The following is a 22,663-nucleotide window of genomic DNA, read 5'->3' as shown; positions in this document are numbered from 1 at the left end:
AGAAGACATCCAGATTGCCAACAACCACATGAAGAAATGCTCAACATCACTCAGCATCAGGGAAATACAGATCAAAACCATAATGATTTACCACCAGTCACACCAGTCAGAATGGCTAAAATTAACAAGACGGGACAACAGGTGTTGCAAAGATGCAGCGAAAGGGAAATCCTCTTACACTGTTGGTGGGAATGCAAACTGGTGCAGCTGCTCTAGAGAACAGTATTGAGGTTCCTCAAAAAGTTAAAAATAGTTACCCTATGACCCAGCAATTGCACTACTGGGTATTTATCCAAAGGATACAAAAGTACTGATTCAAAGGGGCATGTGCACCCCAATGTTTATAGCAGCAATGTCCCCAGTAGCCAAACTGTGGAAGGAGCCAAGATGTCCATTGACAGAAGAACAGATCAAGATGTGGTTCATATGTACAATGGAATATTACTGGGCTATCAAAAAGAATGACATCTTGCCATTTGCAGTGATGTGGATGGAACTAGAGGGTATTATGCTAAGTGAAATAAGTCAGAGAAAGACAAATACCCTATGACTTCACTCATGTGTGGAATTTAAAAGCAAAACAAACAAGCAAAGGGAAAACATAAGAGAGAGAGAGAAAACAAGAAACAGATTCTTAACTGTGGAGAAAGAAGTGAAGGTTACCAGAGGGGAGATTGGTGGAGGAGGGTGGGGGAACTAGTTGTGCACCTGTTGTGAGCACTGAGTAATGTGTGGAATTGTCAAATCACTATGTTGTACACCTGAAACTAATATTTCAGTATATGTTAGCTAACTGGAATTTAAACAAAAGCTTAAATTAAAAAAAAAATCCTTAGAAAAGTGGGGAAAAATAGATCTGAGTCTCAGTAGACACAGGCAGCTAGTGGCTCCTGTACTGATTGGTGGAGGGCTGACAGATGAAAAGTTGCTGCCGTCCTGGCAGACAGAGAGAATCTCTCTTCCAGGAAACCCATGTCCTTCTCGCAGCCCGTGTGGGAGAAGTGAAACTGTCTGCCTTACCCACCCAGAGGGGATGTCATGGTGTTCCCAGCGTGGGTGGAGGGAGCAGGGAGCAGGGTGAGGATTTCGGGTGTCCTGCTCTGTTATTACTACTTTGCTTGGGCTCTCCAATATGATCCTGACTTTCGGTGTTTTGGATCTTTGTCCCCAGGTCTGGTATCTGGATTTTGGGGTCAGAAAAATCAATGTGGCATTTCCTGGCTCTGCTCCCACCTGTTGAACCAGGGCTGGTCCCGGTGTTGTGGAGTGGGAGGGACATAGGGAGGGAGAAGCACTTCTGCGCTGGCCCTATTTGTTTTCCCCTCACATTTGGCAGGCTGTTGTCCCTGTGGCTTACATCAGTCATTGGTTTCCCAGAGCGGGTTTAGTTTTGTTTTCCTTTAGTTTCCTGTAGTTTGTTCAAGAGAAAGAAACAACTTTGGGTTTTCCTTCCAGTGTGAGCTTCGAGTGTTTAATGGGCTTTACTTCGGTGCACCGTGTAAAACTGTGTTCTCCACGCTGTTTTCCGAGGAGGCATGTATACAGACGAAGAAGAAATTGTTATGTTTAACTTTTGTGACTGTCCTTGCTTATTATCTGTGTTGACTTTTATGTTCCTGCATCTGAAAGAGAACTTGTTTCAGAATGCAGGATCACACGTGAAGCGTGGTGATTTTGTTCTTGCCTAGTTTTCATATGTGATTAGAATAGCTTTCCAAAGTTCTGGAATGAATTTTGAGCAGTGTTCTTTGAAATCCCTCTGGTATTGTGTTTTGAGCCTCACAGCCAAGAGCACAGCCAGCTGACAGGGATAGAAGGGTTGCGCATAAGGGTGGTGAAGGCTGTAGATCCCGTCTGTTCTTCCTCAGCCTCCCAGTGACTACTGTCCCTACGTAACTGCAACTAGTCAAACTGCACGGATTTGCAAATGATTTCTCCAATTTCCCTACAAACCTGTTACAATGGCTTAAACAGGGACAACACAACCGTTTCTCCCAAGTGCTAGCAAGGAGGCAGAGGGACCGGACCCCTCACGCGTGGCTGGTGGTGGAAGCACTTTGGAAGATGGTTTCACAGTTTCTTAGAGCTTAAACGCAGACTTCTCACACAGTCCAGCCATTCCATGCCTAGATATTTATTCAAGGGAAATGAAAGCACACACGAAAATCTGTATGCGAATGTTTGTAGTGGCTTCATTAACCATTGTCAAAAACTGAACACAAGCCACATGTGCTTGTGTGGGAAACAGAAAACACACTGGTTTGTGCACACTGTGGAATCCATCCCAGCAGCGAAGGGGGACGGAGACGCAGCAGCAGGAGCAAGGGCTCATGTGCATCACAAGGACTGGAAGGACCTGGACACCAAAGGCTGCACGTCGTTGGGTTCTGTGTCCGTGACACTCTGGAAAAGGCACAGGTGTCGCTGCAGAAACCAGGCCAGTGGATGCCCAGGTGTGTGGGTGGGGACAGAGCTGGTCTAGGAAGAGGGAGGAGAAGAGGTTGGGGGATGTTGGGAGTGTTCTGAAAGTCAGTCGTGGGGTGGGTATGCGACCCTATGTGCTGGTGAGGACTCATCGACCTGGATAAGAAGAAGGCAAGAAGTCTTACTGTTTTGTTCTTTCTTTTTTTTTTTTTTTTATTTGACAGAGAGACAGCCAGTGAGAGAGGGAACACAAGCAGGGGGAGTGGCAGAGGAAGAAGCAGGCTCCCAGCGGAGCCGGGAGCCCGACGCGGGGCTCAAATCCTGAGCAGGGAGCCCGATGCAGGGCTCGAACCCTGGACCCTGGGATCACGCCCTGAGCCGAAGGCAGACGCTTAACAACTGAGCCACCCAGGCTACCCTACTGTTTTGTTCTGTTAGAAAAGTTATATATATATATACATACATGGAGCCCTGGGTGTTATACGCAAACAATGAATCATGGAACTTTACATCAAAAACTAAGGATATACTGTATGGTGATGAACATGACATAATAAAAAATTATTATAAAAAAGAAAAGTTACATATATATACACACACTGACAGAAAAACATGAAAAGTACATAATTATTCAAGGAGGGAAAATTCACAATTAGTTGTTTTGATCATCCTAAAACAAAAAAGTGTATTCGTGTCCCTAGAAGTCAGAAATCTAAAGTTCAAGTATCAATCCCACCATCAACTAGTTGGCTGTATCCTTAAAAATGCCTAAATCCACCCCGTTACTATTTGCTCATTTTAAACGACATTGAACCCGCCTGCCTCCTTCGCTGGCAGGTTCTGATAATCGTTTAACTATGAAGGTTTCTTTTAGATCTACTTCGAAGAAGCGGTGTCAGTTAACTGACTAATTTATTTCTTACTCAAATGAGTGATGCCCGGTTATGGCAACAAAATAAATTTCAAGTAGCACAGAAAGATAGAAGAGAAAAAGGAAAAGCTCTTTCATCCTCAAAAAAAAAAATTACAATCCCTGGTTTCTGGTTCAGCCCTTCCTTTTGGGCGTGATTGTCCGTGTCTGTCCTGAGAGTCTGAAGGGCTTGCTCTCCTTGGGACGGGCAGCGCTTGGCACTCAGGTCTGCTCTCCTGCCCTTGCTACGGTGGGAGTAGGTACCTCTCTCTTCTCGCAGGGCATTCTGCACACAATTCTGTAACAACGGTCATAGCGGGACTGAACCACTGACGCCAGCTTCTCTGAGCCAGGTTCTGCCCATTTCTTCATTTGTTCAATCCCTACGACAACCTCTGTCATCAGTGCCATCGACACAGAGACAGAGCCATTTGCCAGCGCCCCTCCTCTGGACATGGGGTCTTACCCCTCTTGCTCCAGGGCCCCGCACTGGCCTGGGGAGCTGAGCACCTGTCCCTCACCACGCTCTGTGAAACACATGACACTATCACACCCTGGTTCTGCAGGCACCACCAGTGCTGGGAAACACCGTCTGTGTGCTTCTCCGTCGTCTAGCTCCTCCTGGGCTCAGCAAGGTGCTTCAGGCTTGTGTTCGTGCCTGGCACACACCAGGTGCTCCATAAGTGTTCATAGAACAAGTGAATCAGTGAGTCAGGGAGCAGAGTTTGTGTCTGTCCAAAGGAATTGAAATCAGGCTCTTGGAGAGATACCCACATTCCCATGTCCATTGCAGTGTTACAATAGTTAGATATGGAAACAAGCTCAGTGTCCATAAATGGAAGAGTGGAGGAGGACGATGCGGTATATATATCTATATCACACACCATGGATATTATTCAGCCACGAGAGCAAAGGAAATCCTGGCATTTGCAACAACATGAATGGACCCTGAGGGGTGCCTGGGTGGCGCAGTCGTTAAAGCGTCTGCCTTCGGCTCAGGGCGTGATCCCGGCGTACCGGGATCGAGTCCCACATCGGGCTCCTCTGCTGTGAGCCTGCTTCTTCCTCTCCCACTCCCCCTGCTGTGTTCCCTCTCTCGCTGGCTGTCTCTCTGTCACATAAATAAATAAAATCTTTAAAAAAAAAAATGAATGGACCCTGAGGGCATGATGCAAGGTGACATAGTCAGGCAGAGAAAGACAAATGCTGTATGACATCACTCATATGTGGAATCTGAATTAGTCAAAATCGTAGAAACAGAGAGTGGAATGGCAGTGACCAGGGAATGGGGAGGTATCTGTCAGGAGCACAAAGTTTCTGTGATGCAAGACGACCAAGTCCTGGAGATATGCTGTGCAGCACAGTGTCCGGAACTGAGCATTCCATGTTGTGCACTGAATATTTACGAAAGGGTAGATCTTGTATTAAGCGTTCTGACCATACACACAAAAGAATAATGATAAAATAACAACAACAATAATAAGGGGTGGGAGGAAACTTTGGGAGGAGATCAATGTGGTCTGGTGGAGGTGATGTTTTCACAAGCGTATTCTCACTTCAATCAAGTGGTTACAGGCAGTGACCGGTGGTACGGAGAGCCTGCTGCCTACTGATGGCCTCCCTGTGATGGCTTCACGGCCGGTCGTGCTGCTGATGCTCTACTTGCCAGCCCCGGCAGGGTCCTCCACCTCACTCTGCTCTCTGCCATTACAGCCCTCCCGTGGCTGCTGCAAGACCTAGAGGGGACATGCCCACCCCAATGGCCATCGAGGACAGTGCAGACATCTCTGGCTACAACCAGAGATAAGAACACTCTTCAGCTGCTTTGGAAAATCCAGCAATATGAGTAACTGTTAGTTTCCGACTTTGTCTGTGATGCAAGCTTGTTCACTCCATGCTGAGGCCACATCCTTCCTGACCCTGCTGGGCTGTGAGCACTATAAATTCACTAAGTTTCCTCTTGGGCTGTTTCTGAGGCTGGCGTCTGGGTGAGTCCAACTCTGTGGATCAGCATGGCTGAAAGGGTCTGGGAAGAAATGAGGAGGGGATGTGGAGGGCCAGAGCTGTCTTGGTTAATGCACTAGGGATTTCTTCTGCCAACTTCCAAGTCTGCCCTTCAACAACAATTCGGGAAAGTCCTTTTATGTTTCTCATTATTGGGCTCTGTGCATGTATGCAAGTGTGTGTGTGTAGGGGCAGGGGGGTGAGGTCAGGAATAGCAACCACAGCTTAAACCCATGACTGCAGCGGATTTGCCAAGCATCCCCCCAGGCAGTGGATGGAGGGGATGTGTATGAGGAAATAAATGTCCTGGACACCAAGGACACAGGAGGTAAAGGTTAGGATAGAGTGCACCAGGCTTAGGGACAGGGGCACAGAAGAGAGGTAGAGTCCTGGTGTGGATGGAAAGACTGATGGAGGGGGACGTGGGAAAGTCTGTAAAACTGATGGGTCTCTCTGGACATGCCTCACTTCCCTGTCAAATGCATAAGTAATGGATTTGGTGGGTGCGTGGAGCCAGGAGTGAGGGCAAGATGAGGGTACAAGGAGAGGTAAGTGTGCTTCAGTTGTCCTGCACACTCATCTGTGGTCACTCTAAATTCCAACATGCGCCGTTCCACAGCTCCGCAGGCCCTCTTCCTCCTGTTAGCATCATTTATGACTTTCGGTTGATGTGCTTTCCAAAATTCAGTAATGTGAGGGGATCGATCCAAAACAAAGCCAACGTGTTCATCAATCTAAAATCTGGGAGACATGGAAGAGAGAAAGACACAGAAGCTGACCTCTGCTCTTTGTGGAACCCTAAGTCTACGTAGGAAAATAGACCATGAACTCTGTAACAAGAGGCTGTGTGTGGTAAATGCTGGGAAACTGTTTTTTGCCTTTTAACCACCTATTTTATTGTCTTTGATCTTTTTTGTTGGTATCTGACTAAGAAACCTAGTTAACTGGTGCAAGAAAGAGTCATACACCTTTTCATGCTGTGAAAGTAGTATTTAGAGACATGAGTTCAGATATCAGTGACCCTGATCTAGATCCTAGCTTTGACCTATTTTTTTTTTCTGTGAAACCCTGGGAAAGTCACTTAGTTTCTTCTAAGACTCAGTTCCTTTTCCATCAAATGGGTCTAGACATATGTGCACCTTCTAGAGCTTCTCAGGAGTTAGGTAGGAAACCCATCAGTGCAGGGTCTAGCTCACGAGAGGCTTGCAGTAACCGTGAGCTCTAATAATGACTATGGTTGTGAATGTTGCAAGAAGACCTCAAGGAGGTTTCATGTGTTTATCATTCCCCCCCATGCACCCAGAGCGTCATCTCGTTTGTTTCTATCAATAGACGGATGGATGTGCAGTTGAAGACCATCCCCTTCTCTGCGCGTGTCTGTCTTCTCCTTTCTCAGTCTCGCCATGTGCTGCTCTGTAACCACCATACTTACTCATTTCCTGGGTCAAAACAGAAACAGGAACCAGAGCCTTTCAATTGGAAGGAACTGAAAAGCCATGTTTTCCATTCTGTCATTTTATAGATGAAGAAACGGAAGCCGAGGAAGAGTTTGTCCTAGGCCCTAGCCCAGGAATCAGTGAGAACAAAGTTCTCCCCGTGGTATGTTGAGGTGGCATCGTGAAGAGGTTTGGGCATACAGTACTGTTGACATGATTGCGTCTGGGGGGTCTAACTACTGTTTCTCTCCGTAGGGACACCGTTCTTCCATGGCTCAGGACACACTCCTGAGTCCAGCCAACAGGAAAACCTTCTGGTGGGTATTTGGGTCACTTTCCAAAACTGAAGATAACAGCTCATTACATTTCAGTTATATATTTTTTCCTTTGTGTTCCGGGTTTTTCAACATTTAGTTCTTTCTAAAGAGGACAGACTTTTAAGAAGACTCTCCCTACCTCTGTGCTGTTTTCACTGTCCAGCTTCCTGGCGTGGACCTATACCCAAGGACTCTGAGAAGAGCTGCAGATGAGCATGGCAAGCGTCCGTTGCAAGCTGGCCCGTTACCTGGAGGATCTGGAGGATGCAGACTTTAAGAAGTTCAAGATGCACTTACAAGACTATCCTTCTCATAAGGGGTGCAGCCCACTTCCTCGGAGTCAGACAGAGAAAGCCGACCACATGGATCTGGCCACTCTGATGATTGCCTTCAATGGTGAGGAGAAGGCATGGGCCATGGCAGTGTGGATTTTTGCTGCAATCAACAGGAGAGACCTTTATGAGAAAGCTAAGAGGGATGAGCCAGAGTGGGGTGAGTGGAAGGAAGACAGCATTTTAAAAAAAATTATGATAAAATACATATAACATAAAATTGCCATTTAAGCCATTTCTAAGCATATGTTTCAGCAGCGTTAAGCACATTCATGTTGTGCAATCAATCTCCACACTTTTCTTCGTCTTGCAAAACTCTGTACCCATTAAACAACAATTCCTCATTCCCCCTCCCCTCAGCCCCTGGAACCACCGCCTTTTGTCTCTACTAATTCGACTACTCTTGGTACCTCTTTTTATAAAAAAGCATCATTAAGTCTTTGTGGCTTACTTCATGTAGCATGAAGTTATTGAGCCTCTTCTGTGTTGTCACATATGACACTACGTAGAATAATACTCTACGGTAGGTGCCTACCACGTTTTGTTCATCTATTCATCCATCAGTGGACATTCAGATTGTTTCTAGCTTATTGTGAATAATGCTGCTAGGAACATGATGGTACAAATCTCTCTGAGCCCCTGCTTTCAATTCTTTTGGGTATATGTTCATAAGTGGAATTATTGTATTATGTAACTCTAGGTTTCATTCTTTGAGGAACCACCATGATGTGTTCCACAGTGGCTGCCCCATTTTGCACTCCCATCAACAGTGTACAAAGGCTCTAATTTTTTGTCATCCCCACCAATGTTTATTTTATTTTTGTTTTGAGAGTAGTTATTCTAATGGGTGTGAGATGATCTCATTGTGGTCTTGATTTGCGTTTCCCTACTGACCACTGATACTGAATGAGTTTTCATGTGCTTTTTCACCATTTGTTTATCTTTGGAGAAATGTCTATTCAACTTTTTCCCATATTTTAATTGGGTTATTTGGTTTTTTGTTGTTGACTTGTAAGTGTTCTCTACATGTCCTGGATACTAACACTTTATCAGTTATATGATTTGCAAATATTTTCTCCCATTCCATGGATTGCCATTTCACTGTTAATGGTATCCTTTGATGCAATGAAGTTAGTATGTTTGGTTTTAATAATTCCTTTTATCATCTTGGCTTTATCTTCTGTCTTCTTCTCATGACAGTGCTATGAAAAGTTGGAGGAAAGCAGTTTGCTTTTTTCTAGCTTCTTTAAAAATGCAAATCATGGCTTATCTACCCCTAGAAAATATGGACATGTTGGGGGAAAAGTTTTTTGCTTTCTGGCTTGGTGTTCTGATCAAGGGAAGAGCACAAACAAGGACTCAGAGGAATCTAAAAAATCACAGGATGATGATGGTGCGCTAGTGGAAAGGAGGAATAAAAATGAATCAGCAGATCAAGAGAGGCATGGCAAGTGGGGCAGTAATACGGGTGAAATGAGAGAGAGAAATATGACATGGGGACATGAGGCAGGGGTGCAGAGCAGCGGAGTGTTATAAAGAAATTGCATATGACAACACAATTATAATTGTGTCAGTACTTATCTACTCACTAACCAAATTCAAGTATAATAATCACAGTTACTGAAGTAGTTTTCTGAGCAGTTTTTATGGATTTTGGTCATTCTCCATAAAAACTCCATGAGGCTGGCATTTTTTTTTTTTGTGGGCTTTACACCCCAATGTAGGGCTTGGACTCACAACCTCTAGGTCAAGAGTTGCATACTCTACCAACTGCTCCAGCCAGGTGCCTCGAGGCTGGCGCTTTTTAATGAACTTTCAATTTCATTACTAAATGAAATACTCCAGTCACAAAAAGACAAGTGCAGTATGATTTTGTTTGTAAGAGGTACTAGAGTAGATAAATTTATAGAGATAGGAAGTGGTTGCCAGGGGCTGCAGGCAGTGGGGACTGGGCAATTTGTTGTTTAATGGCTATAGAGTTTTAGTTTTGCAAATAAAAGATAATTCTGGAGATTGACTAACAACATAAAGTGAGCCTGAAAGAGGTTCTGATTGCCTGTGGCTCTGTTTCAGTCAGAGCCAAGGCCTGGAGTCAATGCGGTGTGTGTCTCTGGCTGGGGTTTGGCTCTTAACCACTGTGTTATCTTGGCTTCTGTAAGTGGACTGTGAGGTAGAAGAATTATACCTAGGGTTAGAGGTTGGTTTGTTTTTTGCTGGGGAGGACCAGGTCGTAGGGTTAGGCTTTAGATAAGAATTAAGTCATGGTTTGGGTTTGAGTTAATGTTTAGATTTTGTTTTGTGATTGGGTTACCAATAGCATTTGCATTCAGGATGAGTAGACACCTACCAGGATTCCTTTATGTTACTCTTGTGTTCATCTCCCAAATATTTCCCCTAGTGCTTAGCACTTGTTCTGTTGTACCTAAATGAAGTGCTTCTTCACTGGGATATGCAATTTAGTGACTATTTAGCTCTATGATTCTTGACTGTGGATGCATGTTGGAGCCTTCAAAATACAGGGGTGCTGGTCCCCACCTCAGATAGATTGAAAGATAATCACTGGGGGTGGAAGTTTTTTAAAGCTTCCTACGTAAATCTCAAATTGGCCGGGGATTGTGAGCCACTGAGTCAGACAAACCAACTTGGTAATTCTCGGTCTTGAAGACCCAGAATGCGGGTACGATCAATTCCAGGCATTTGAGGGCCGGGGAGGAGAATCCTGCTGGCCCACAGCTATCTTGGGGATATTCAGACATTTAGTGTGGGGAAGGCCTCAAAACCAGGGCTCCAGGGGGAGTTTGCCAAAGACAAACAAGGATGAGAGAAACCTTGCCTGTCTCATGTGTTTGCCAGTTGATTTCTGGGCCTGGGAGAGATCCCAAGACTGAATACAGTGAGGACACAATGCTAGCTGGGTGAGTGACAGTGACATCCATTGCTTTGAAATTAAGAGTGCATGAATGCCACAAACTGGATATTTACCTGTACACCTGTCATCTGCAGCTCTGACATGGAGGCATGTTTAGGAGATGTCTGGAATAGGTGACTTTGAGCTGTGCCAGGTGTTGAGCACTGGGTCTCAATTACATCACCTTAGTCAGGAGTCCTGGTTTTTAACTTTGTATTTCTTCTTCCTTCCCCCCCCCCCCAGATAATGCACATGTGGTATGCAGAGAAGAAAGCCTTGAAGAGGAGTGGATGGGTTTATTGGGGTACCTATCCAGAATCTCTATTTGTAAAAAAAAGAAAGGTAAACAATGGGGGTAGTTCTTTCTGTTGGGTTTGGAAACCCAGTTTTGGAGGCTGGGAAGCTTGATCATTCTATATGCTCCTGTTCCCTGGTGGGGGGGGGGAAAGCCCATTTCAGGAAATCCACTATAGCTGAAGAAACAGATCAGTGTTCACATGGCTGCTTGTAGTCCCAGAACCAAGGGGAGGTGATAGAGTGTCTCAGGTTCTAAGAGGTATGGGGTGCAGATTACCAAAAGGAATAAGAGAATAAAAAGGATTTTCTGGCAGGTGACAGGGCCTATGGCACTTCTCTGTTCTTCTGCTCAACTGTGTACAGGAAGATTTTAACATCCTAGATTTTGTGGGAATACCCACATACCCACACAGTGAAGAGAATCTGCACCTCCCTTTTCTTAGCTCTGGTCATCACTTCCCGTGGACCACAGACTCTTGTCGATAGTTCATGTATGCTTGGACTTCTCCCAAAGTCTGCCTTTCTGTCTTTGCCCCAGATTACTGTAAGAAGTACAAAAAACACGTGAGGAGCAGGTTCCAGTGTATTAAAGACAGGAATGCCCGTCTGGGTGAGAGTGTGAACCTCAACAAACGCTACACCAGGCTGCGTCTCGTCAAGGAGCACCAGAGCCAGCAGGAGAGGGAGCATGAGCTCCTGGCCATCGGCAGGACTTCAGCCAAGATGCTGGACAGCCCTGTGAGTTCTCTGAATATGGAATTGCTATTTGAGCCTGATGACCAACACTCAGAGCCTGTTCACACAGTGGTATTCCAGGGAGCGGCGGGCATTGGGAAAACGATACTGGCCAGGAAGATCATGTTGGACTGGGCATCAGAGAAAATTTACCAGGACAGGTTTGACTATTTGTTTTATATCCACTGTCGGGAGGTGAGCCTTGGGACACGAAGGAGCCTGGGGGACCTGATTGTCAGCTGCTGCCCTGACCCAAGCCCACCCATACACAAGATTGTGAGCAAGCCTTCCAGGATTCTCTTCCTCATGGATGGCTTCGATGAGCTGCAGGGTGCCTTTGATGAACGCACGGAGGCTCTCTGCACAAACTGGCAGAAGGTGGAGCGGGGAGACATTCTCCTGAGCAGCCTCATCAGAAAGAGGCTACTTCCTGAGGCCTCTTTACTCATCACAACAAGACCTGTGGCCCTGGAGAAACTGCAGCATTTGCTGGACCGTCCCCGTCATGTGGAGATCCTGGGTTTCTCAGAGGCCAAAAGAAAGGAATATTTCTTCAAGTATTTCTCAGATGAGCAACAAGCCACAGAGGCCTTCAGGCTGATTCAGGAGAATGAGATCCTCTTTACCATGTGCTTTATCCCCTTGGTCTGCTGGATTGTGTGCACTGGCTTGAAGCAGCAGATGGACAGTGGCAAGAGTCTTGCCCAGACATCTAAGACCACCACTGCAGTGTATGTTTTCTTCCTCTCCAGTTTGTTGCAGTCCTGCGGAGAGAACCAGAAGCACCAAGTCTCTGCCAACATCCGGGGTCTCTGCTCGTTGGCTGCAGATGGAATCTGGAACCAGAAAATCCTGTTTGAGGAGTGTGACCTTAGGAATCATGGCCTTCAGAGGGCTGATGTGTCTGCTTTCTTGAGGATGAACCTATTCCAAAAGGAAGTGGACTGTGAGAAATTCTACAGCTTCATCCACATGACTTTCCAGGAGTTCTTTGCTGCCATGTACTACCTGCTGGAAGAGGAGAAACAGGGAGGGATCAGGAACCTGCCACGGAGTAGTTCCAAGCTTCCCAACCGAGATGTGACCGTCCTTCTTGAAAACTATGGCAAATTTGAAAAGGGGTATCTGATTTTTGTTGTCCGTTTTCTCTTTGGCCTTGTAAACCAGGAAAGAACTTCCTACTTGGAGAAAAAACTGAGTTGCAAGATCTCACAGCAAATCAGGCTGGAGCTGCTAAAATGGATTAAAGAGAAGGCCAAGGCCAAGAATCTGCAGATCCAGCCCAGCCAGCTGGAGTTGTTCTACTGTTTGTATGAGATGCAAGAGGAGGACTTTGTGCAAAAAGCCATGGGCCATTTCCCCAAAATTGAGATCAGTCTCTCCACGAGAATGGACCATGTGGTTTCTTCCTTTTGTATTGAGAACTGTCACAGTGTGGAATCACTTTCCCTGAGGCTGCTTCATAACTCCCCAAAGGAGGAGGAGGATGAGGAGGAGGAGGAAGAAGTAGCACAACACTCTGAGGTGGATCACTGTGTCCTCCTAGATCCTGATGCTGCCTATACTCACCGGTAAGGCAATTTGGCTTCAGGTGGTAGAGTGGTAGTGCTGCCCTCTGATTTCTGCCACCTTTCTCTGGGCACTTGCTGTCTCTGCCGGCTTCTCAACACTATTTATTTATTTATTTATTTATTTATTTATTTATTTATTTATTTTATTATATTATGTTAGTCACCATACAGTACATCCCCGCGGCTTCTCAACACTCTTTAAATTATGGTTGCCACAGCTACTTAATAATGCCACTACCACCCATTTCTACCAGACTCCTTCAGTGGCAGAGATTGACTAGTAGAGGAAAGGGAGGTGGACACATGGATGAGAAGAAAGCCAATGAAGAAAACAAGCAAATGTTTGGTGGATGCCAACTCCGTGCAGGGTATTATGTGAGGTAGAGAGTTGAGTAAAAATGTTGTAAACTCAAATTGCTTGCAATCTACTTGGGGCTCTAGTGCATAGTAGTCAGTTATTACCCAAGGAGAAAAACAACCCCAGTGACTGTCCCAGGAACACAGAGGACAGAGGCCTTTAGTGCTGGGCGCTGGGGGATGGGGAGGTTTTTCAGACTAATAGGTTTGACCCTGCCTTGAAGGGCTGGTAGGATGTGGGTGAGTGCAGGAGAAGGTAAAGGGATTTTGGCAGTAGGGTCCGGTGTCTGAGGAGCAGTGTACATAGGAGACTATGCTGAGGGACATGGCTTCATTGGAACAGATATAATAAGGGGAAATTGAGGGAAATGGGGCTGGGAAGGAGAGGGTGCTTTTAAGCTCCTGCATTGTGTTTATAACCAGGAAGTCACCAACAGCACCCTCTTTGGGGTCTGGTCACCAACGTTGTAGGAGATTGTAAACCAGTTGCTCTGTCGGGACAGCAAAGCAGTTCAGTTACCTGATCCCTGAAGTCCCTGCTCGGAAACTGCCACAGCTAAGGTGGGAGGGTGGATACTCTGTGAATGCTTGGGTTTAACCTGCATAGAAAACACTTGATATGGGATAAAATTAAGGAAAAAGGGGACTGACCCTTCCACCAGGAATAATGAATTTGCAGCTCCCTCTCTCACCCTTGCCACCACTAGCAGGGTGACCTTTTTATTTATCATTTGGTCATCAAGGACCACTCTCTGGGGCTTCAGGGTGGCTAAGACCCAGGCCCTGCTCATAGCAACTTAAGGTTCAGTTGTGGGGACAACTGGGAAACAAGGACAGACAGTAGAGATGGATGGGCTATGGCAAGAACACCTATAGAAGGTACCAGAGCATATGATGGGGAGCCCTTGAACAGCTGGACTCTGAGAGATGGAGCATGAGAAACCTGAATGTGGGCAAGGGGCAGCTCAGACAGAGGGAATAGTGGGTTCAGAGGGCAAGCGCTGGGGAAGCAGCTACATCCCTATGACGGCAAATAGTTCAGACTAGCTGGAGAGGGTGAGAGAAAGGAGGTAGGGAAGGAGGTACATCTGCTCCTTAGGGCCCTAAAAACTGTGCTGAGAAGAAACCTGACCAAGATCACACAGCTGTGAAGAAGGCTTGTAGAGACTTGGGCTAAAACTCCTGATGAAAAGCCTGACGCCCATCCCGTTAGATGACAGTTACCTTCTTCTGAGGGCAGGAGCTTGTTTTGTGTGCTCCAGAACCTTCTGAAGACCAGCAGCATGGGCATCCACCCCATGCTTGTTCGAAGTGCAGAACTGCAGGCCCAATCCTAGACATACACAGAGTCAGAATCTGTATTTTAACAAGTGCCGCATGTTGGAACCACATGGGAGTCTTAAAACTATTGATATACTTGGTCCCACCTCAGAGATTCTATCTTTAGTTCTAGAGTGTGGCCTGGCCTCAGGATTTTTGAGAGCATTGCTGATGCTATTACGCAGCCAATGTGAGATCTGGATCTCACAATGTGGTCTCTGGATCACTTAGCAGAGTGTCTAAGGCCATGGGCAGGACAGCTGACTGATGACAGAGGAAGGAGAAAGACATCTGAGGGAGGCGCCGGAGGGTGTGCAAAGGCAGCCAGTCACAGACTCATGCTGTTTCCATAATAAGGTGTGCAGGACAGTCTTACCAGGGCCCCCCTTTGTTATTCCTCAGTAGGCAATCTTTGGTTCTGTGAGTCAGTTCTTAACCTTGGGAGGTCTTTATCTGAACTGCTGCCAGCCACTCCTGATTTTCTGTTCTTCCTCCCCTACAATTTCTAGGTTGGTGAATTGTCATGTCACTATCAGCCTTTGGCAGGGTCTCTTCTCAGTCCTGAGCACTAACTCACTGACCCTCACTGAACTGAACCTCAGTGACAATGCTCTGGGGGACACAGGGATAAAGGTGTTATGCGAAATGCTCCAGCGTCCTGGCTGTAATATTCGGAGACTGTGGTAAGAACCTATGTGTGTGTGTGTATGTGTGTGTGTGTGTCTGTGAGTGACATAGAGAGAGGACTGGAGGAAGACCTCAGGGTCCAGATCAGCGCTTTACTAGTTTTCTAGGGCTGCTATAATAAAGTACCAGAGACCCGAAGCTTAAACAACAGAAATTCAAATTCTCATAATCCTGGAGGCTGGAGGTCCAAGATGAATCTGTCAGCAGGGTTGGTTTCTCCTGAGGCCTCTCTTATTGGCTTGTAGATGGTGGTCTTCTCCCTGTGTCTTCACAGGGTCTGTGTAGAGATCTCCTCAAGGACACCAGTTGTGTTGGATTGGGACCTGTCCTCATGACCCCATTTAACTCTTTAAAACCTGATCTCCAAATATAGTCACAATTCTGAAATCCTAGGGATTAAGACTTCAACATATGATTTTTTTGGAGGGGTTCAGCTGAACATAGTTCAGCCCACAACAAGTGGGAAGGTAGAGTGGATTGGAGACCAGTCGTTTGGGAAGTTTCAAATGGGGAAGAATGAAGGGGAATTGAAAGTAAGCCATTTGTTGGTGATATGACAAAAAGTGCATGACCTTCAATGTCTTCCATTTCCTCACTGGCCATTGTCATGGATGAGAATTGGAGAGTTTCACCAAATACAATGGCTACCTGGTCTGGACCCCATCAAAACTTTTTGTATAGGTTGAAAGGTCACCGGGAATCTCTTTCAGCTTTCTTAATAAAGAGCGCTTGCTTTGGACTCACACTGTGAATCAGACTCACATTCCCCAAGTGGAAACATGGGTTCTGGACCATCCCACGAACCCTCTTCCAACACACATCTGCATTTTTGATGAGCTACACAGCCAGCGCTAAAGCCCATCACTCCAAGGTGTTTTCATACATCCCTTTCTTGATCACCATACCCACCCAACACCAACCTTATCAATTTTATCTCCTATACAAACCAGTGGCCCAGGCCCAGCAACCATGACTGTTTGCCAGGATATTGCAATGGCCTTCAAGACCATCAGATTCATGGGGCAGGATTTGTGTTCTGTCTCTACAATGTCTGGACAAGTGTCTTAGCACATATTAATGCTCAAAAATACATACTGAATGAATACTGACTGTTTGGTCTCCCCACATCCACTTTCACCACCTACAAATACATTCTCCATACAGAAGTCAGAGGGTTATTTAGAAAATTCTACTTTGATTATGCCACTCTCTTGCTTAAATGCTTTCTCTTTGTTCTTTTGATAAATTACAAATCCTCTTCTTGCCTTCAAGACTCTGTCTGGTTTTGGCTCTTCACCTGCCTTTTTATCTCCAACCCATGCCAGTCTCCCCACTGCCCTGGTGGGTGCCCCTGTGTGATTCCAGAGGGTGAGACACAAACAGGGAGTCATGGGTGATGATGAGATATTTTGCAGGTAAACAGAGGTTTATTCATGCACTTACCTCTAGTTGGTGTGAAGATAGAGGTAGAAAGGAAGATTGTTTAACAGGCTCTAGGATAATGAACTATTCACCTGGAAAGGAGAATGTTGTTCTTGCTCCTCTGACGGGGACACCTAGTTGTTGTTGGTCATGATGGTGATAAGGGTGTGTGTGTGTGTATGCGTGTGTGTGTGTGTGTGTGTGTGTGTGGTTGTAAATCAAATCAAGAATTAGAGCTTCCTGATATTTCAATGTAGGCGGAGGGCTGGGATTTAATCATTAAACAGAACAATGGGGACAAGATTGACAAAGAGAAGTAGATGGGTAAAACCCCAGAGAGAACAGTGTCCACCTGAGGGATTTTCACAGTGAGGAACATGTGATACAGAGGTGGAAAACACAGGTTCACCACCTTTTTCATTTATAAAACATGCCTGTATACATTGGAGAGCTGACCATTATTTATGGAGGGAGTTCACTGACGCACTCAGCAGTTGTGGTCTCAGGCTGTGAGCTCATGAGCCTGGGAGCTAACTTCACAATAAGTCTTGGGCTGCGTATAGGAGTTCTGATAAGATCACACTTCCACCTGACTTTCCATAACATTTTCCCTTTGTAACATGAGACCACAAATACCCCTGTTTGGTGCTGAAAACAAGCATAGACCAAAAGGCAGTGACAGAGAAGCAGCCTGTGTTCTGATGCTTTCTGCTTCTGTACTTGGCATGAAGGTTGGGGCGGTGTTGCCTTTCCCATCAGTGCTGCTTCAACATCTCCTCGGTCCTGAGCAGCAACCAGAAGCTGGTGGAATTGGATCTGAGCCACAACACCCTGGGAGACTTTGGAATTAGACTTCTTTGTGTGGGGCTGAGGCATCTATCCTGCAATCTGAAGAAGCTTTGGTGAGTCTGAGCTATTTTCCTTCACAGAGCAGGAGCTGTGGCTTCAATGATCCATGATGGGCTACAGTTTTAGCGTGAGAATGGCCTTCACTACTCAAAAGATTTCCAAGTGTTTATCAATCAGGGAGTGTTTGTTTTGGGAAGAGCCACATACTAAGCCTTAGAAAGGAACTTAAATAATCAAGTAAATCATGCTCCCTTTTAAGGTATTTACAGCCTAGCTGAGAAAATAGAATCAGTGAAATGCATTGCTCCAGAAGGATTTTGAGACCTTATGACAAGCTCTTGGTCTCCACACCAAACAGGAAAAGAGGTGCTAACACAATGCAGACACTTGATATTTTGTGCAACCCTTCACTAAATGCTTCTGGGAGACTTGATTTTCAAATAAGAGAAAACACTTGAAAACGGTAGGGCCGATTCACACCCATTAGGATGGCTATTATAAAAAAACAAAACAAAACATAAGGGTAGGTGAGGAGAAATTGGAACCATCATAATTGCTGGTAGAAATGTAAAATGGTAAAGCTGGTGTGGAAAACAGTATGTCAGTTCCTCAAAGAAGTCAATATAGAATTACTGTATGACCCAGCAATTTCACTTCTGCGTATATATAAAAAACAGTGAAATCAGGCATCCAGACATGTATTTGTACACCTATGTCCATAGCAGCATTATTCACAATAGCCAGAAAGTAGAAACAACTCAAATACCCATGAATGAATGAATGGATTAAAAATGTGGTATGGGGGTGGAGTTGGGGGGGATGTGGTATATACATGCATCCAGCCTTCACGGGATTTCAGACACATGCTGCAACATGGATGAATCTTGAAGACATTATACTAATTAAAATAAGCGAAGGGACAAATATGTATGATTCCACTTATAAGAATGACCTAAAATAGTCAAATTCACAGAGACAAGAAGTAGAATAGTGGACCCCAGGGACTGGGGGAGAGAGGAGTGAGGAGTTAGTCTTCAGTGGGCACCAAGTTTCAGTTTGGAAAGATGAAAAATTCCTGGAGATGGATGGCAGTCCCAGTTACACAACAATGAGAAGGTACTTAAATGCTACTGAATTGTATGCTTAGAAAGGACTACAATGGTAAATTTTATTTTATGTATATTTTATCTCAATAAAAATAAGTGTAGGGAGCTGAAACGATGGGAGTATTGGCATGGGCTTGGAAGATGTTTACTTGCTATTACACCAAACAAAAGGAAATAAACGGTTAATATACAGTTTGAACACTCCTCCCGTGTGTGGACTGGACTAGAGGCAGCATCAGAGCAGGTGCTTCCGTGACACTCAGACAGTGAGGTGAGAGAAGTGTATGACATTCTGCCATCTCTATGGAAGGTTGGTCAGTTGCTGTCTCACATCAGCATGTTGTGAGGACCTTGCATCCGTCCTGAGCACCAGCCAGTCCCTGACCAGACTCTACTTGGGGGAAAATGCCCTGGGAGACGCAGGAGTTGGAATTCTATGTGAAAAAGCAAAGCATCCACAATGTAAGCTGCAGAAACTGGGGTAAGTCTTCATGGGTGTCTCAGCAGAAAAGCACCTTCTCTTCAGGGAGGTATTGCTTGGGAAACATGGATGGGAGCTGCTCTATAATGGGTTGATCAGACAGAGTTGAGGGTAGAGAATGGAGGAGACAGTATATGAAGTGGTTGGAAGCACTAGATACTACCTTCTACTAGTAAGGTATTTATGACTGCAGAATTAGAGATTCTTAGAGTTGAAAGAAACCTTAGGGAATGTTCAGCTCAATCCCCCACTGAGGGAAACACTTGCTTCTCAGACATTCACATGGATAGTCACTGGTTTCATGTGTGGACCCTTCCAAGCACACTAGTCATTGCTGCACAATGCAGCCACTGCAGTAGGAAAGAGTTCTTATTTCTACACTGCACCTTTGGTTTCCGTGCGTTGGTCCTTGTTCTGCTCCCTAGGGCTCTGCTGAGAGGTGTTGATTTCAATTGCCCAGAGACAGCACTCACACTCTAGGCCTTCTCCTCTCTTGCCTGCACATCTCTAAATTCTCAAGAAGGATGTGGCTTCACACCTTCACCTATGTAGTCATGCCATCCTAGGTAAAGGTTGTTCTGTTCATGTCCTTATTTGAACTAAGTTGCCCAGACCTGAACCTGATACTCCTTAAGATGTACGGTAGAATTTTCACCTCCTGTGGCAGGACACTGTAACTGTCATAAGGGGAGCCTCTGACTTCCTTATGTTTCTGGCCGTCACATCAGATCACAAGTTCATATTGGAATTCTGCAGTAAATAATAATGTGAAATTCTGGCATGTTTTCTAACATTAACAGCCAAATCTCTGCAGACTCCAACTGGGTGTCTTACAAGTCAATTCAGTTTTGACACTATATTCGGAGGTAGTGCGGACCCCACAGGTTAAGGACCTAGTTCTGCCGCTCCCCACACTGGCAATGTCAGATACGAATGCAAGTAGTGGGCACAGGTTACTTGCACTTCTTTCTGACTTAGCTATGAAGTGGGGGTCTCCACAACCGCCTCCTCAGGTTTGAAAATTTGCTAGAACAGCTCACAGAAGTCAGGGAAACACAACTTACATTTACATTGATTATAAAAGATACTATAAAAATACGAATAAACAACCAGATGAAGAGTCATATAGGGTGAGGTCCAGAAGGGTCTGGAGCACAAGAGCTTCTGTCCCCATGTAGTTGGGGCATTTCACCCTCCCAGCATATCAATGCATTCACCAACCCAGAAGGTCTCCAGATCTCATTGTCCAAGAGAGTTTGATCTCCAGCCTTCCTCCTTTCTCCTTCCTCAAGGTTAGCGGATGGGCTGAAAGTTCTCCTTCTCCAATCACTTGATCATTCTGGTGACCAGCCCCATCCTAAGGCCATCTGTGGGACCCATCTTCAGTCATCTCATTATTATGAACTCAGGTGTGATCAGAAGGGATTCCTTTGAATAGCAAGAGACTGCTCCACTTAGGACACTCCGAGGGTTTTAGAAGCTCTGTGCCAGGAACTGGGGACAAACACTAAATGTATTTCTCATTATTTTTTTAAAGATTTTATTTATTTATTTGACAGAGACAAAGACAGCTAGCGAGAGAGGGAACACAAGCAGGGGGAGTGGGAGAGGAAGAAGCAGGCCTCCAGTGGAGGAGCCTGATGTGGGGCTCGATCCCAGAATGCTGGCATCATGCCCTGAGCCGAAGGCAGATGCTTAACGACTGAGCCACCCAGGCGCCCCATAAATGTATTTCTCATTATGACACAAAAGTATCTACTGATAATCATGTACTTAAACATGTACCATGGCTCTTCCATGATCTTTACATGGATTATCTCAGCTGACCTCATAAAAATTATGCCAAGTAGATATCAGTGTATCCAACTTAAATAGGAAAAATGAGGCTGAGAGAGCTTAAGACCTTTACCCAAGACACCTGGACAGAAGGCAGTGGAACCCATGCAGACACGGCCCAGTGCAGCCCACCGCCTACTCCCTTAACTCCAGTGCAGTACTGACTCAGGATGTGTTGCTGACGGACTTTCTAGGGGGATTCTACATCCCTCTCTCTCTGACCTGTGGGGGCCTCACATTCAGTTCTGCTAAATTTCATCTTATCTTTCTTTTGATGAGCTGTTTAGGCATTTTTGAATTGTGATTCTGTCAATGTTACCTCCACCTACAACAAGCAAACTGTAAATGTCTTCATTCACATTACTGATATAAATAACAACCAGACCAGCACCAAGACAAGATATAGCAGGAAGGGTCTTTAATGAGTAATAATCCATTTATTCATGATTACAACCTGCATATGTTCACAACACTCTGATATCCTTCTACCTGTCCCATCAACCTAACCTCACATATCACCGTATCTCTTTCCTTGAAAAACCCTATCTTCAATGACTCTGTATCCTCTCCTTATTACTCTACCTCGGCAATTTGGCTTCTGCTACTCCTGGTTTGTTCAACAGACATCTTTTGGACCCTTTATTTCTGGGCACTCTTGGGACTCACTGGTAGGTGATGACAATGGCAGTGAGTAAGACAGACCAAGAGTCAGTTTTCACAACCATATATAGGGGGCAACAGACACTAGACAATAAACAATATACACTACATGTAAGTGGTATAATAAAAATGAGTTGACGGTGAGGCCTGCTTTCTTGCCCAAGTGTTCAGCAAATACCTCTTGAGTGACATGGGATCAGATACTAACTGAAGTGAAAGTGTGAGCCGTGAAGGAGCCAGGGAAAAAGAAATACTCCAGGGAAAGAATAGAAGTGAAGAGACCCACTAACATAATATATATAATAAAAAAACATTAAAAAAAAAAAAAAAGAAATGAAGAGACCCAGAGCATAGGCTCTCAGTTGGCCTTCAGTGATCCTGGTTCTGACTTACATATCCTTGCCAGTCTCTATTTTAGTTGATATCTGTTGCCTTTAATTTGCTCATCATTTTCCTGAAACTCTTCTCTTTTGTTTTTGGGACATTGCTCTGTCTTTCCTGCTAAGTTTATAGCTTCTGCTTCTCTGGGTCCTGCATTGACTTCTCTTCCTGTGGTCTGGGGATTTCACCACTGGTTTTCTTTTTTACTAATGTTTGTACACTGTCTGGGAATTTTCCTATGCCCCTAAGCTTCAAAAACAATGTGTATAGAGATGGCTCTGAAAACAGGTCTTAAACCCAGGTATTGCTCATTAGCTTTTTAAAAAATAGATTTACGCCTTAGAGCAGTTTTAGATTCACAGCAGGATTGGGAGAAAGGTACTGAGATTTCCCACATGCCCTCTGCTCCCACACATGCACAGTCTTCCCCATTGTCAGCATCACTGACCAGAGACATACATTTGTTACAATTGATGACTTAATGACATATCATAATCATGCCAAGTGCACAGTTTACATTGGAATTCACTCTTGGTTACATATATCATGTGAATTCCGGGCAAATGTATAATGACATGTGTAGTATCACAGAAAGTAGTTTCACTGCCCCCAAATCCTCTGTGCTTGGAC

The 22,663-nt window shown here is 45.2% G+C and overlaps 1 protein-coding gene across 2 annotated transcripts in view; it reads left to right on the top strand.

Moving 5' to 3' along the window:
* The first annotated feature begins 6,817 nt into the window (after positions 1-6,817).
* NLRP3 (NLR family pyrin domain containing 3) overlaps positions 6,818-22,663 on the top strand; it is a 46,505-nt gene continuing 30,659 nt past the window's right edge. Inside the window, exons 1-8 of one of the 2 annotated variants that reach the window (XM_045803964.2) lie at positions 6,820-6,937; positions 7,030-7,091; positions 7,255-7,583; positions 10,575-10,673; positions 11,167-12,934; positions 15,121-15,294; positions 17,452-17,622; positions 18,986-19,156. In XM_045803964.2, coding sequence (XP_045659920.1) covers positions 7,301-7,583; positions 10,575-10,673; positions 11,167-12,934; positions 15,121-15,294; positions 17,452-17,622; positions 18,986-19,156 — 2,666 coding nt within the window. In that variant the 5' untranslated portion in view covers positions 6,820-6,937; positions 7,030-7,091; positions 7,255-7,300. Of the gene's footprint in view, positions 6,938-7,029; positions 7,092-7,254; positions 7,584-10,574; positions 10,674-11,166; positions 12,935-15,120; positions 15,295-17,451; positions 17,623-18,985; positions 19,157-22,663 lie in introns of both variants that reach the window. The other variant, XM_045803966.2, reaches the window with a different exon arrangement.

This window comes from Ursus americanus, chromosome 5 (assembly GCF_024610735.1).
Source record: "Ursus americanus isolate L20-20 chromosome 5, mUrsAme1.1.p, whole genome shotgun sequence".
Taxonomy (NCBI): Eukaryota; Metazoa; Chordata; class Mammalia; order Carnivora; family Ursidae; genus Ursus; species Ursus americanus.
Note: the sequence above shows the minus strand (reverse complement) of the source record. Positions and strands in the feature narration are given on the sequence as shown.